General features: G+C 52.0%; 5 protein-coding genes across 5 annotated transcripts; 2 read left to right on the top strand and 3 right to left on the bottom strand.

The window, feature by feature from the left end:
* Nucleotides 1–97: 97 nt before the first annotated feature.
* Nucleotides 98–2,735, bottom strand: BDQ94DRAFT_172702 (cell division control 45 family protein; the record flags this gene model as incomplete). The annotated part of the gene is made up of 2 exons (XM_026772014.1): nt 98–1,891; nt 1,947–2,735. 2 exons carry the CDS (start codon nt 2,733–2,735, stop codon nt 98–100), a joined length of 2,583 nt encoding a protein of 860 aa, XP_026623641.1.
* A 503-nt stretch (nt 2,736–3,238) lies between these two features.
* Nucleotides 3,239–4,887, bottom strand: BDQ94DRAFT_148186 (GPI-anchor transamidase). The gene has a single exon (XM_026767151.1). The coding sequence runs from the start codon at nt 4,858–4,860 to the stop codon at nt 3,652–3,654; it is 1,209 nt and encodes a 402-aa protein (XP_026623640.1). The 5' UTR covers nt 4,861–4,887; the 3' UTR covers nt 3,239–3,651.
* Nucleotides 4,888–5,180: 293 nt separating this feature from the next.
* Nucleotides 5,181–9,437, bottom strand: BDQ94DRAFT_180947 (uncharacterized protein; the record flags this gene model as incomplete). Its single annotated transcript, XM_026773780.1, has 8 exons — nt 8,768–9,437; nt 8,139–8,679; nt 7,748–8,076; nt 7,506–7,692; nt 7,211–7,449; nt 6,913–7,161; nt 5,681–6,857; nt 5,181–5,622 (listed from the first exon to the last, which is right to left on the bottom strand). The coding sequence occupies exons 1-8, from the start codon at nt 9,378–9,380 to the stop codon at nt 5,181–5,183; spliced, it is 3,777 nt and encodes a 1,258-aa protein (XP_026623639.1). The 5' UTR covers nt 9,381–9,437.
* A 718-nt stretch (nt 9,438–10,155) lies between these two features.
* Nucleotides 10,156–11,621, top strand: BDQ94DRAFT_172700 (uncharacterized protein; the record flags this gene model as incomplete). Its single annotated transcript, XM_026772013.1, has 3 exons — nt 10,156–10,622; nt 10,673–10,750; nt 10,814–11,621. The coding sequence occupies 3 exons, from the start codon at nt 10,156–10,158 to the stop codon at nt 11,619–11,621; spliced, it is 1,353 nt and encodes a 450-aa protein (XP_026623638.1).
* A 508-nt stretch (nt 11,622–12,129) lies between these two features.
* BDQ94DRAFT_148177 (thioesterase-like superfamily-domain-containing protein) lies at nt 12,130–13,586 on the top strand. Its single transcript, XM_026767150.1, has 4 exons — nt 12,130–12,278; nt 12,342–12,771; nt 12,826–13,343; nt 13,399–13,586. The coding sequence occupies exons 1-4, from the start codon at nt 12,177–12,179 to the stop codon at nt 13,444–13,446; spliced, it is 1,098 nt and encodes a 365-aa protein (XP_026623637.1). The 5' UTR covers nt 12,130–12,176; the 3' UTR covers nt 13,447–13,586.
* Nucleotides 13,587–13,653: the final 67 nt, after the last annotated feature.

Raw genomic sequence — 13,653 nt, 5'->3', positions numbered from 1 at the left:
GGACATAGGAGAGAAAGCATTAGCAGACACGTTGTGATCAACGTAGAATGAAGAGCATGACGTAAGGAAAAAGAAAAGACAGTCAGGATGGACTCTTTCACCCGACGACACTGCGGAAGCTCAGCGCTTCCAGGAAGCCTCCTAAGTCTTCCTTCTGCACCTCCACCACGCAGTGCTCAAAGCTATCGATGCGTACTCGAGCACTGGTTTCTTGCACCACTTCCTGGAACGCAATTCCAAACCTATTTCGCAAAAGATGCTTATTGCTGCGCAGGTCCTCTTCGTCTTCAGACTCGGACTCGGATTCAGACGACGAGTCCTCCGTCTCCTCCTCTTCATCGTCGTCTTCACCGTTGGCAGCGCGCTCGGCAGCGCGCTTCGCCCGACGCTCCTCCCGCTCCTTGCGCTTATTCTCCTTGGCTTCTTTCTTCTTCCTTCGTTCCTCTCGCCGTTTGGCGAGGGCGGCAAAGTCGACCACTCCACCACCTCCTCCGGTACCCACGACCACATACAAGCCCCGGTCCTCGTCAAGGCCGGCCAGAACAAGCGGCGTGCCAAGGGCCCGCCTACGTCCTACCTTGACGGAGTCTCCTCGTTCCCTCTCTTGTACCCGGATCGCCTCAGCAACCCACAAGGCCAATTTTGTTAATGCCCCCGGATTGGTGAAGAGCTTCACGTCCGGACCATCTTTGACAACGGCGATGCGGAACGCTCGCAGATGACGGATCTGGTGCTTTGCAAGTAGAGAAGTACCAGTGCGAAGGATAGCCCGGTGCAGGTGCTGGGCGAGAGGGAGAGATGACAGCAGGAGCGTCGGCGACTCCGAAGTCAATGACAGAGCGTCGTAGGCGCTCCAAAACCGGGGTAGCAGGCTGGCCAGATCTGACTCGGTAGACCCGTCGGCATTGGATGTTGTAGCCGTTCTGGACGCGCGTTTGGCATCCCACACTCCGGGGGCTTCTTCAGGCCCGACTTCAAGGATTGCACCGATGATAACACCCACATCGGTGGCAGAGAGGCAAGCTTTCCAGCCCCAACAGCGCACAAATCCCCATCCTTCGCGAGAGATGGCATGCCCAGATGCCTCCGGCGGAACAAGTCCGTCCAAGCCGTACATTGGCGCATACTTCAAGAGGCGTTGTCGTAATACTCGCTTCAGTTCCATGTCCATATGGGTATAGTTTTGATGGCTCTGGTTCAAGCTGATGCCCATCTTGGCTAGCAGTTTATGTAGTCGTTTCTTTCCGTTCTCCGTCCACACATGAAGCCTGGATGCTAGGTACGGGCTGTGTAGCATACTGTCGTAGAGCGACCAATGCCGTACGAGGATGAAACGCGGTTCAGGCGATAGCCGAATCGACTTGTCCGTCGGAGACCGTGCCGTGGTCGGAATGACGCCGTTGATTTCTCCTCTGCTATCGCGATCTCGCTCATACGGATCGGGAGGGTTTAATCGCAGAACTTCGTCACGTAGGATCTGCCGTATTCGTTCACCCCTCTCTCCACCCCAGCCAGCCGAGCCTCCGTACTCCAACGCATTCGACACACCCACTCCAGACATGGTACGGCCACTCAGTTCCAAGCTCGAGACACCCACAATGGCCAGCCACAGCAGATCGTTGTCTTCACGACCGAGCTCGGACGCAAGGGAATAGACAATGGAGGATATCGGTTCCGAGTACGACGTCCCTGACGAATAGTAACTCTGCAGCACATTCTCGTGCTTCCTTTTCATGCGCAGCAATCGTCGTCGTAATGTGCGCGCTGACGGGGGCTTGGGCTGTACCGGCGATGGTGAATCTGATGTCGGCGTAACAGAGCGAGACGAATTGGATGAATCATGCATAGCTTTCCGCGGAGGACGTGACGGCGACGAAATAATATAGGAGCCCTACAATGAGCATATTAGCACCACCCTCAGTACAACAGGAACGAATTCTACACACCGAGTCACTCCTTCTCCGCTGACGCGGAGGCCCATCTTCATCATCCGACTCGTCGTCCTCATCCTCACGCGACCATGACTTGCGTTTCTTCGAATCGGAACTCGAAGGATGATCCTCATCGCGATCACTCCCCGAGTCGCCATCCTCGTCCTCATTCTCATCCTCCTCACCCACCTCGGGCATAGCCACCAACTCACAATACGCCTCCCGTTCCTTCCCCAACTCCTCCTCAATATCCCCATCATCGTAGACCACAATGCCCCCATTGCCGGACGTATACGCCGACGTAATACACCCCTTCTCAACACCGCGCGACCCCCGTCTCGCACCCAGGTTCATAACCCCCATAGCATCAGCCGCCGCAGACGGCCGCCCCTCACCCCCAAACACATTAGCTAGGTTCCACGGCCGCCTAGCATCGAAAACCCACACCTCAACCCCGCCCATGTCCTCTTCCTCATCATCCTCTTCAGTGCTCAAGCATAATATCTCGCTCAGATCAACAAGGCCTCCCACCCCCAAACATACAACTACTCCACCACTCCCGCCATTGTTCGTCCGCATGGGCTTAACCAATTCCTCGCCTGCGCGCGCCAAATCGCCATATCCGGCTACCGGCTGGATTTTGTGCGGGATGTAGTCGCGTTTCAGGAGCGCAGTGAGAATTCGACAGGCACAGAGGGCATCGGGCTCGAGAGCCACGAGGATCAGAACGGGTGGGGAGAGCGGGTGGTGTGAGCGGAGGAGTTGTTGGTAGAGGTGGGAGATGAGTTGGCGGGGGAGATACATGGCGGTTAGGATTGGAGTCGGGCCGTGAAGAGGGTCGAAAGGGGGCTTTGCTGAAACCCTCGTCAGGCCGTAAGGAAAGAAGCAGCAGTCGCAGTAGGAGGTGGTGTGGTGCTAGTTAGTTAGTGAGCGAAGGAGGAATTGGCTGAAGCACGCGGGTGGGCAAGTATGAGGGCGACGAGAGGGAGGAGAAGGGCCGTGTCGGAGAGTAGTGGGGAAAGCCTAGATTTTTTGAGTCTGAGTCGTCAAATAGAAGAACAAGCGTAGAGTTATTTGGCGGCGACTCAGAGGTAAGAGACAAGAGTCGTCCACGCCATTGTTCCTGAAGTTGTTGTTGCTTGTGGGTGTTTTCTGCGGAAACCAGGCGATGTAATAATCGAGCGGCGCGCATCGCCAGCCCAAAGACGCGTCTGGCACGTGCGGAGGTCCGCCCGCCAAGCCCGGATTTTACTCTTCACAAATAAAATCAATTTTACTCAAAGGCGCTGCTTGTTGGCATGTTGCATGTCTCCACGTTCTTCAGTTCTTCAGAATGTTGCACTGCAGATGGGCTTGTTTCGAGGGGCGATGGGAATGGGTTCCCTAAATTGGCTGTCGCAAGTATGGGTTTTATCCTTCAAGCGTGGCTTGAACTTGAATTTAGTCCCAAAGCATATTATGTCGCCCTAGGCCGGCTGCTCTGATCAAGAAACAATGCATTCGTCTGTGTACATGCTATGCTGATTATAACGGTGAAAAGTTGTATGGGAAGGAAAAAAAAGACACCTGGAACGCCATCCCTGCGCTATCCGGTTAACATAGACTCCGGGTGCAGATGTGCTCTAGCCTCTAGGTCAGGAGATCTTCAGGGCAGGCGACCATCTGCAAACCAGAAGAAGTAGTCTATAATACGCATAAAATGCAATATTCTTCCTCAAGATCAAGCCGAGGTCCCGCCCAAGATCGATCCCGTAAGCCAGACAGCAGCACACGCGCCTAGGACGGAAATTCCGACCAACCGCTTCTGCCACGTAGATTCCTCCGACATCTTCGCCGGCCCAACCTTGGACCTGACCGTGTAATGCGGGGAAGATTCCTCATGCGCGCTGGCGTCCTTCGACACTGATGACTCGTTCTGTCGGACGAAATAGTCCTGGTCGCGAGCACGCCATTTGTCCACGAGCCGGGCAATCTCAATCAAATCCTCCTTCAGCGAGCCCGGCTCGGTTGCATTGATATTCTCAACTTCGACGTTCTGCACATTCCCAAAGAAGTCTGCCACGGTGCGAAGCCGTCCTTCCTGCTCGCCGCCGGGAAACAGGTCCCACCTTACACCCGGCTGGGAATGGATCTTGGACTCGTCGTACGAATCGAACAAGTCGCCCAGCGTGAGCTTCGAATTGGCACTTGTCACCTGTGTCTCCAAAAATTCCAACACATAGTATGTCCAGCGGTCGATCACCGCAACCCCGACATCATTGTCCGCATGGTGAGAGTAGGAAGATTGGTCAAGCTCACTGGATCCGGTGGCGATGATATTCGGCGAGTAGAAATGCGTGTACATGGTGTTGGCCTGGCAGGTATCAATCATAAACAGAAGCTCATGGTAGCGCTTCTTTTCCCACATCTGACCGAAGGCGTCCGCCAGGTCCCAGGCTCCGATTTCCTCGGAGTCTTGGAATTTCAGAAACTGGTCGCCGCCGTGACCGGTCATATAGACCAAAACGTTACTGCCAGCGTCGGAGCCTAGTCGCTTGCTGCGTGGTACATCTTCGTCCAGGCGATCCGTCAGGAGGCGGATGAAGTTCTCCACGGTGACCTCGTACCCCCGATAGTCGACCTCGATGTTGTCGCCGTAGAGATCAACGGCGCGATCTGCGTTACTGTAAACGGTTCCGGGAAAGGCATTGCGAGGGTTGCAGGCCATGTCATCGGGGAGCATCAGGATGATCTGCGAGTCGGGGATGCCCAACCGCTTGACGGTGCGGTACAAGGAGAGGACATTGGCGAGATGACGGTAGTTGAACCAGAATCGGGAGGTTGAGACGAGGACGGCCCAGTTGGAAGTATGCTCGGAGGACACTGTGATGGTGAAGGCGAGTAGTAGTAAGGGCAGGACTCGAAGGAGTCCGGAACAGAGCGTCAACATGATCGGTGATGGGATGTTAAAGCATCGCAGACGCCTGTAATGATGATCAATCAAGCCGCATTCGGGGAGACGGAGGTATTCCTGAGGCAGAAAGGCGGAGATGCGGGTAGAGCAGCACTAACCGTTTGTGACATAGCTCCCACAAGTGACGTATGTAAAATGTTTGGATTACTTGACTTGTTTGTGGTGTTTACATCGATTGAACTGCGCATACCAATTTCTGAGGCGATATATGACTTGAGTCCATATAAGTCCATATAACATACATACAACACAGACCGAACACAGCATGGATAGCAATTTTGGTCGCTCTCGTATCCCTACAGCATTCCCTTTTTATTTATTTTGCCAAACGGGCCCTGTTCCCACATCATAATCTGATCAACGTGGCGTCTCACCCTCGGGTAAACGTCTTGATAGGCTGTCGAGCCCATCCAGGCGTCTAAATGTCCCTTGCCCGGGAAGACTTCCCGCTCGTACCAATCCCTTCCGTGCACATTACAAAGCGTCGTATACGAGATATCCGTATTCTCGGCAGTAAACACCATGTTTCCAGTTCCTGACAGGAACAAGATCGGAATACCCTTCAAGCGTTCGAGGTTTTCCGGCGTGACGAGATTGGTGAAAACTGGCCCGTTGGCTAGAACGTTCTCTTTGCGGCCGCTCTCCATGAGCCATTGAAGGGAGCGCATTGAAGTGCCGCCGAGGAAGCGTTCCAGTTGGGTGTGGGTGGCGTCGTTGAGGTTTCTATGGGTCCAAAGACTAGGTCTTATCAGGTGATTGTTGCTGGCGGATGCATCCAAGTCTTTGGGACACTTACCGACCAAATACAAGTTCGCTCCGATGGCAGACGACCGATCGGCACGACTCCCCGACCTCTCCCTGTGGGTAAAAGCGCAGCGCCTGGTTTAGCAATGACTGGATATAAGTGTCGTTGCGGCTACTGGTGCAGTCCCAGTACGGACTGACCAGTCGGGCATATAGGGATGTGGGAAATCTGGACAGGAGACTATCAACCTTTCCGAACTTAGGGTTCATGAAAACCATTGATGCGGTGATCCCCTGAATCCAGTCACTAGGGATCGTGCCGTCCAGCAGGCCGCAAGAGAGTGCTAGAGAGCCTGCGCAGTGGGCCACCACGTAGACTTTGGGGGGCTCGGCCGGACTCATTGCGCTGACATCCTCGCGGATGTGGACTAGAGCAGCGTGTATATCGCGCCGTGCATCATACGGTGTGTACCCTTCTCGAGCGATGGGAGCTCGTCCGACTCTATGAGTGATGCAGTAGATGCGGTATCCGGACTCGCGGAAGTACTCGACTGCATTCCGCTCTATGGTCGGAAGAGCGAACATCTTGTGGTCAACCGCTGCTCCTGGTATAAAGAGTAAGGTGGGGGCAGGTCCAAGGATATCCTTTCCTTGGAAAGTGGGATTCCACATCACCATGTTTGTGGTGACTCCGTCAGATGCTTTCAAAGGAATGGTGGAGGATGGAGATACTTCCTTAGAGGCGTAGTTCAGCGTTGTGTTTGGCCATTGAAGTTGCCCAAGCGCCGAAAGAAACGGCACAGAAAGCTGTTTCGCAAAATAGGCGAGAAAGCGCGCTGCTGATCTGGTCCTTGTCCACAACGATGGCCCGCTTGTTTCGAAGGTTTTCAATTCGTAACCGAAGTCGTCTGGCAGAATGCGCAGCATACCGCGGCCTACGACTATATTGCCCGGGTCTGTGATAGTAACATACAGCGTGCTGGTCTGTCTCCACAGTTCGAGTGGGTTGAGGAAGGATGCACTGTTTACGACTTTGTAGCCGTTGAAATGCAGTTTCTTCCCACTGGTCGAAATCATGTCGAAGTTGTAGGTCAGGTTTGCTGTGTCTGGTTGCCGGGCATCGTAGTTGAACAGTTGGAAGGTGCCTCGGTGAACCAAGAAGACACCCCCAAGCGTATTACAAGTAAATGTTCCCGTCAAGTTTGCCAAATGTTGGCTGCTCTTCACCACTACAAAGTGTCAGTCAAACTTGAACTCATAGGTTGATGTATAGTATGAACTCACGCTCCTCAGCACTCCATGCTTTAACGCTTAGGAAGAATCGTGCATTCTCGCAGCGGCCTCGAGCAAGCTTCGTCGCGACCTCAAAGTCTTTAACGTCATGACCAGTGTATATGAAGCCATTCATCATCTCCGAGAACACGACGCCGGCGTTCTGATTTTCAGTGGCTTTGGCAAGCCTGTATGCAAGTTGCGCGGTTTCTGCATCTTGAGGAGAACGATATGCGGGGGTACCGAACATGTCCAATTGACCTGAGGCTGTTAGCGAGGGAGAAGCGATTTGTCTCTGCTTGATACCCACCGTTCTTCGTGTTATAGTCGATGGCTATATTTCGCCTCCGGGCTACCATCTCAACTGATCTTTCAGCAAAGGCCGTAATGGTCGCAAAAGGGTTGACGCCAACAGCTGCTGGCAGTGCAGAACTGTCGCACACGACCAGTCCTTCATACGCCTCGCTGCTGTTTCCCTTCAATACTTCCCCAAGGTGGTTCACCACCCCATTGTTGCCAGTGTTGTCTTTGCTGATGCGCGCTCCACCTCTGCAGTAGACGTTAGGCACTTCACCTGGTGCGGGGTTTACCGCTACTAAACATACATGGGATGCACTGTGATCTCCTGCCTACCCAAAGTACTCCAGACTGGGTTGGCTATGAAATTCCCCCCAATAGCAGCCGTCATTCTCTCAAGGATACCGTGGATGCGAGATACAGATTTAGAACGGCCCACGCCCGAGTATGTAAGCACTGGCTTGTCTTTCTGAAGTGTCAATCTGCCTTGGCTACCTGCAATATTGTAAGAAGCAGTTTTTATAACCTGACAAGTATACAAGTTACTCACTGTCATGCGACATAATCAAATATACGGCAGTTTTCTGCACGCTGCCCTCGGGTACGTATGGTCCAAGCTTGCCTTTCAGTCGTGCAACAAACTTCTCTACACTCTCGACAGGGCTGTATTTGGGACGTCTCATATCTGGCAAGTATTCCAGCATACTGAACATGAGTGGAGCAAGAGCGTATGGTACCGCACAATCTTCTACCACAAACCCGTCCAGAGGGTTTCTCTGATCCCTCAGATCCAAGACTGAAGTTATGCATGGTCCTACGGGTCGCTCAGGTGTAGGTTCAGGACGAGCTATGCAATTTGCTTCATAGTCGGTGTTGTACCTGTTACAGCGTCTCAGTTCAGTGTCTATGAAGCGCAGCGATAAACTTGCCCGAAGCCCAACATATCCCCATTGCCGCTCATCTCAGTCCCAACGTCATCGCTCAAGTCCAAGCCCATCTGTCTGCTGCGGAGCAAGATCTCGGTTGTTCCGATGCTCCCAGCTCCTAAGAAAACAAATTTCTTTGCATGCACCCACATAAGGTCGTCAAAGAAAGTGCTGAAACGGTCTCGTCCACAGGAACGCCACGCGAAATATATAATGTATCCTTCACGATTGGGGGCTTTGGCGATATATCTAACCTCGCAATTGCAGAAAATCTCGGCACCCCAATTCCATGCATCACTGAGATAATTTACAAGCGTTGTAGACTTGCTGCCGTCGTTGATACCAGTCGCATCCATGCCCGTCAGCTGTGATGCCTGCATGTAGACTCCCGTAGAGTTGGGGCCGTCCTCAAACCGAGTTGTTTGCGGAACACGGTAGAAATTATCGCCCCAGCTCATGAGCTCCGATTGCCTTTTAAGGAGGTCGGCTTTGAGGAGCTTTGGAAAAGTCGGGGGGTATTGAGCAGGTTCCAGAACGCTCCTTGCGCGGTCATAGTCTGCATATCATAAGAAACGGGTCCAAAGTAGAGCAAAGCCCGATCCTGGGATTGTGCGATACTGAAGCTCATGAAAGTGCATGCTTACACTTCTTCCATGCATTATGTCCTCTCAACTCCTCTGGCCAGACTCCCATTTCCAAGACTTTGCGATGGGCTTCAAGGAACACATTGGCATTCAGAAGGCTGGTGCCACCGAGACCGTTGCCCATATACACGTTCTGGCCTTCGCCTACTACGAAGTGATATAGGCCATTTGGGTTCCCCGCGTCAACCATAGCTCCCGGGATACTTCTTCTGTCGCCGGGAGCGAACTGGCCGCTGACGTGAAGCTCCTCCACCGCATCCTCCAGCTTTTCAGGAAACTCACCAGGCCATCTCTCTTTCCCTCGCTCCAGGACGCAGACGCTCTGTCCTCCTCTGGCCATTCGACTGGCGGCCACGCCCCCTCCATATCCCGAGCCAATGGCCACCACGTCATAGGAGTCTTGCATGAGCTCTACTGGTAGTGAGATACGGGGGAAGCGGCTTTGAGATTGAGGTCCCCTGTCAGCCGGATTAGCAGAGTGACCTTGAGGCTTTTTGGACGGGTTTTCATTGTAGGGTGAGCCCCCGTTTGGACCATCGTGAACTCCGTTCATCCCATTGACTGTGTGCTCCGCATTTTGGATTCCGTCTTGCATTGCAGTTGATCTATCCATTGAGATGGATTGTCTGTGCTGAGACCGAGACCGAGTATCTACAGTTCAAAGACAGGTATATGATGACTTTGAAGTCGAGCAGGGAGCCTTGTCAAACTTATCTCAGGCCTTAGCTTCCCAATGACATCCCGTAACGGAATAGCATGGGGCCGGTCACGTCTATGAAATATCTTGCTCACCCATTTTGCTACGAGTAGACATATAGTCCATCACATGTCGGGGGATAGAGTATTCGTCATGTTCATATGAAAAAGGTTTGTGGCCGTGAATCGACCCCGCCCGCATCGTATAGTTGAGGCTGACCCAACTCTGTTATCTGAAGAGAGTTTCCGCAAGCAGCTACACCACCAATTTAATGGTCTGTGAAGAAAGGCTGAATTAACTTTGTGGCTGAATGTAATTAAAGTAACGGTCCGCTGACAATCTGGCATGTTGTTGGCTTGAGAATCTCGGTTCATCAGGCCGAAGAGAATCTAGGTCGGTTAGACTCAAGCTTGACGGTCCGGGGCCCTTGGCTGATCATTTTGAGGTATTCCGTGGCGCCTCAGCTATTACTTCATTCGTCAAACCAAACAATCCACGGGGTTCCCGATCGGTCATGCCGGCGAATGCGTCAAGGTCTAGGCTGCCACATGAGAATACCTCGAGAGGCATCATTTGACGTCTGAGAAACTATATCTACGGCCATCACGGTTCTTACAAGAGAACTCAGGAGACGATGCCCCGGCACTTCCACAAGCTTTATACATGAGCACTTGGTTCCCAACTTGTCATCATGCCTGCTGGATCTTGTCAAGTCTATGGCTCCGTATCTGGTGAGGACATCAACAGTTACCCCAAATATACGGGTTCGCCATTGCTGCTGTTCCTCGCTGATCTGTGGCTCTTCCTCCGTAACATCTTCTACCTACCATGCATTTTCTTGCCTCTCACGCCATGGTCATGTGGAAGTCTGGATGAGCTGTATCCTTCCCTAGCCAATATCTTCGATATCTGTCTTCATTGTGTTTTGTTTGTCCTCCAGCTCGTCTTTCTTGCCTCACTCCCATTATTCATTTGGCTACCATTCGGTGTCTATGTTCTGTATATTTTGACCGCTCTGGCCCTGAATACGCTCATCTGCTACGCTTTGAACCGGGGAATCCCAGCCGACGGTCTCAGGTCAACGGAAGATGATTTCTCAAGGCGGTGGAATCGCCATGAGGACGAGTATTGGATATTCCTCAATGGAATTTGCGTCGGGTTGGTGTTTATTGCATTATGTTTCACAAGTACAAGACTGACCGAATCAGGAGGAACTGGCTGCAGAATAACGTCGATCGCATATCGCGGACATTCCACCGTCCAGTTGTTGGTGTCCACAATAAAACGTAGACTTCCCCGTGCTTGTTGTATCAAAATCTCCCGATAAATGGATCCCTGATAGTGACTAGGGCCGGTGTCATATTCGACATTATCCAATGCCTCATTCAACGTTCCTTGTTGTACGCGACAAATGACGTCCGAGACTGCTACGTGTTGGTTAGAAGAGCCTTGTATCGGCCGGAGATCAAAAAGGTTGTTTTAATCCTACACTCGCAAGGGGGCATCGAGGGTGGAATGATCCTGGATTGGCTTCTCGACGAAGTACCGCAGGATCTTATCCGGCAACTGGAGATTTACACCTTTGGTTGTCTTGCAAATCACTTCAACAACCCGTATCGCGACATAGCATCGTGTAACGCAGCCATGCGCTATGTGCGCACGGGAGAAATCACTGGCAATGTTCGCAACCGCACAATTCTACACATCGAGCACTATGCCAACCAACGTGATTTTGCATGTCGCTTTGGGGTGCTTAATTTTGACCACAGTAAGCCACGGGACCGTCGCGAAAACCGGTTCATGGGTAAGGTGCTTGTAAGTCCGGCTTCAGGCCACCAATTCAATCAGCATTACCTTGATACGATGTTCCCACTGGATCCAACCAATCGATTTACGCGGGAGCCGCGGGAGGGTGACTTCATGGACACGGATGTCATAGTAAGTCGACATGATCGGCCTGAAGAAGACAGGCCTGTCACGGTCCTCGATGCAGCGGGGCTGTTGGACGCAGGCACTGGGGAAGTAGATGGCGCTAGTCTGAACTCGGTACTCTCTGGTAGCGCGCAAAACATGAAGGTTGGGCTCAATATGAGGTTGAAGATGCACCAAATGAGCAGATTGTGGTTATATCGAAATGGCGGCCGTCCAGTCGCATGAGCTAGCCTTCTATCTCTGAGTGAGGTAGGCTTTTTATATGTATAATAGCTGTATGTGAACGAAATTGTGGGCGATGTTCGATTCAGACGTAGTTTGGTCATTGACCTTGCTATCACAGAAGTCATTAAGTCATGCAGCTAGAGATGGTTGCAAGCTGAATGTCTGCCTTGTCGCCATGTGCATACTTAGTGAATGATTTTCCTGTGCGATAATAGAACCTCGGCAATGTAATTGATAAGAAAGCTCACTACCAAAGATCCTTCCAATAGAACACCTGGCAATGATCAGGTGCCTATGCACCTGCAGACCTTTTGCTCCGTCATATGGCAGTTTAATGGATATGTATAGTTGTGAACAAGTCCGGAGATGCCGATAAAATCATGAATAATCGAGATGCCTCGGCTATTGCCTGAATCGGAAATCCCGTGCTCCACCGAACCGACGTGTGCAGGCGGCCTCCTTAACCCCCGCCAGATCCCAGGACTTTCTTTTTTGCTTCGCGCATTTCCTGTGTTTCAACTCCTTACCTGTCTCGGAGTCAGAGGAATACTAAGTATGGCGCAATCAGCGACTCTTTTCAAACCTCCGCCGTTGGATTCCACCAAGGCGCCCATTGAGAATGTGTTAGAACTGACACCGGTGATTGACGTGGGGAAAGTATGTCTTTTCCTCCCATTCCTTTAGTTCTCGCGAATCCAACGGGTTTTTCTCTTTCAACAGGATGTTTTCACCAATACGCGACCACTTTGGCATCCGCCTGGAGCGCGAGGCATTTACGGTGGTGCTGCCATCGCCCAGTGTCTCGCCGCTGCGCTACGAACCGTTCCCGCCGATTTCGCCGTCCATAGCATGCACTGTTACTTCCTCCTCGCCGGTGACTCCGAGATACCTATATTGTACCACGTGGAACGAGTACGTGATGGAAGGAGCTATATCACGCGGACGGTACAAGCCAAGCAGCGCGGTCGCCCCATCTTCACCACAACACTGAGTTTCAACAAGGCCAACAGTGGCGGCAAGAAGAAGCTGGAGCATGCATCTTCGATGCCAGCTGTCACTCTGCCAGAGGAGCCTGGACCGGGATCTAAAAGAAGATTCGAGGAATCGGGTGGTGGGCCATTCGAGTCACAGAAAGCGGGTGTTATAGATCGTCAGTATCTATGGTGTGTCGGTAGAGCTGGAGATTATATGCTGACTGTCTCAGGAAACCTCCCTCCTCAGGAACGGAAAACGAGACGCTTTATGCGTTCAAGGGGCAAGATTTCCGATGCGGGTGGCCATCAAGCTCATCTGTCTGCCCTTGCATATATGACCGACAGCTATTTCATTGGCACCGTGTCCAGGGTCCATAATATTCCTCGGTTCTCCTCCCCAGAGGAACTTAAGAAGGCACTAAATGCGCTCAAAAACCCGTCTGACCTGGATGACGAGGATATCGCGCGTGCTCTTAAGGAGCTGAAGGAAGAGGAAGCGGCAGATCTACGCCGTCGCTTGGAAGGCGCTTTGCATAGAGTAACTACTCAGCCACCTCAGGAACATAAGGAAGTGGGCATGATGGTCAGTCTTGATCACTCAATCCACTTCCATAACCCTTGGGCATTTCGGGCAGACGAATGGATGCTTACAGAAATGGAGAGCCCTTGGGCCGGTGAGGGACGAGGCTTGGTGTTACAGAAGATCTGGTCAAAGGATGGTACTTTGATCGCTACATGCACCCAAGAGGTATGTGCCTTGAGTGCTTCTACTGAAACAATATGTCTAATTGGGTACTTTATAGGGAGTCGTGCGTCTCAAACAAGACGAGCCACCTCGGTCTAAGCTTTGACGGCGAGGACACATGCCGTGGACATCCAGTCGTAGTAGATATACCCGTATTTTGTCTTTCAGGATAAATAATCTTAGATTGTATAGATTTTGATAATTGTATATAGTATAGTTTGGCAACGAACTGATCATATTCCATCCGTCAATCTTCATCGAATTGTTCTGTTGGTCTCTTGCCGCACGTTCACACTACTGACCCCAGGAATGA

Source organism: Aspergillus welwitschiae (assembly GCF_003344945.1).
Source record: "Aspergillus welwitschiae strain CBS 139.54b unplaced genomic scaffold BDQ94scaffold_28, whole genome shotgun sequence".
Taxonomy (NCBI): Eukaryota; Fungi; Ascomycota; class Eurotiomycetes; order Eurotiales; family Aspergillaceae; genus Aspergillus; species Aspergillus welwitschiae.
Note: the sequence above shows the minus strand (reverse complement) of the source record. Positions and strands in the feature narration are given on the sequence as shown.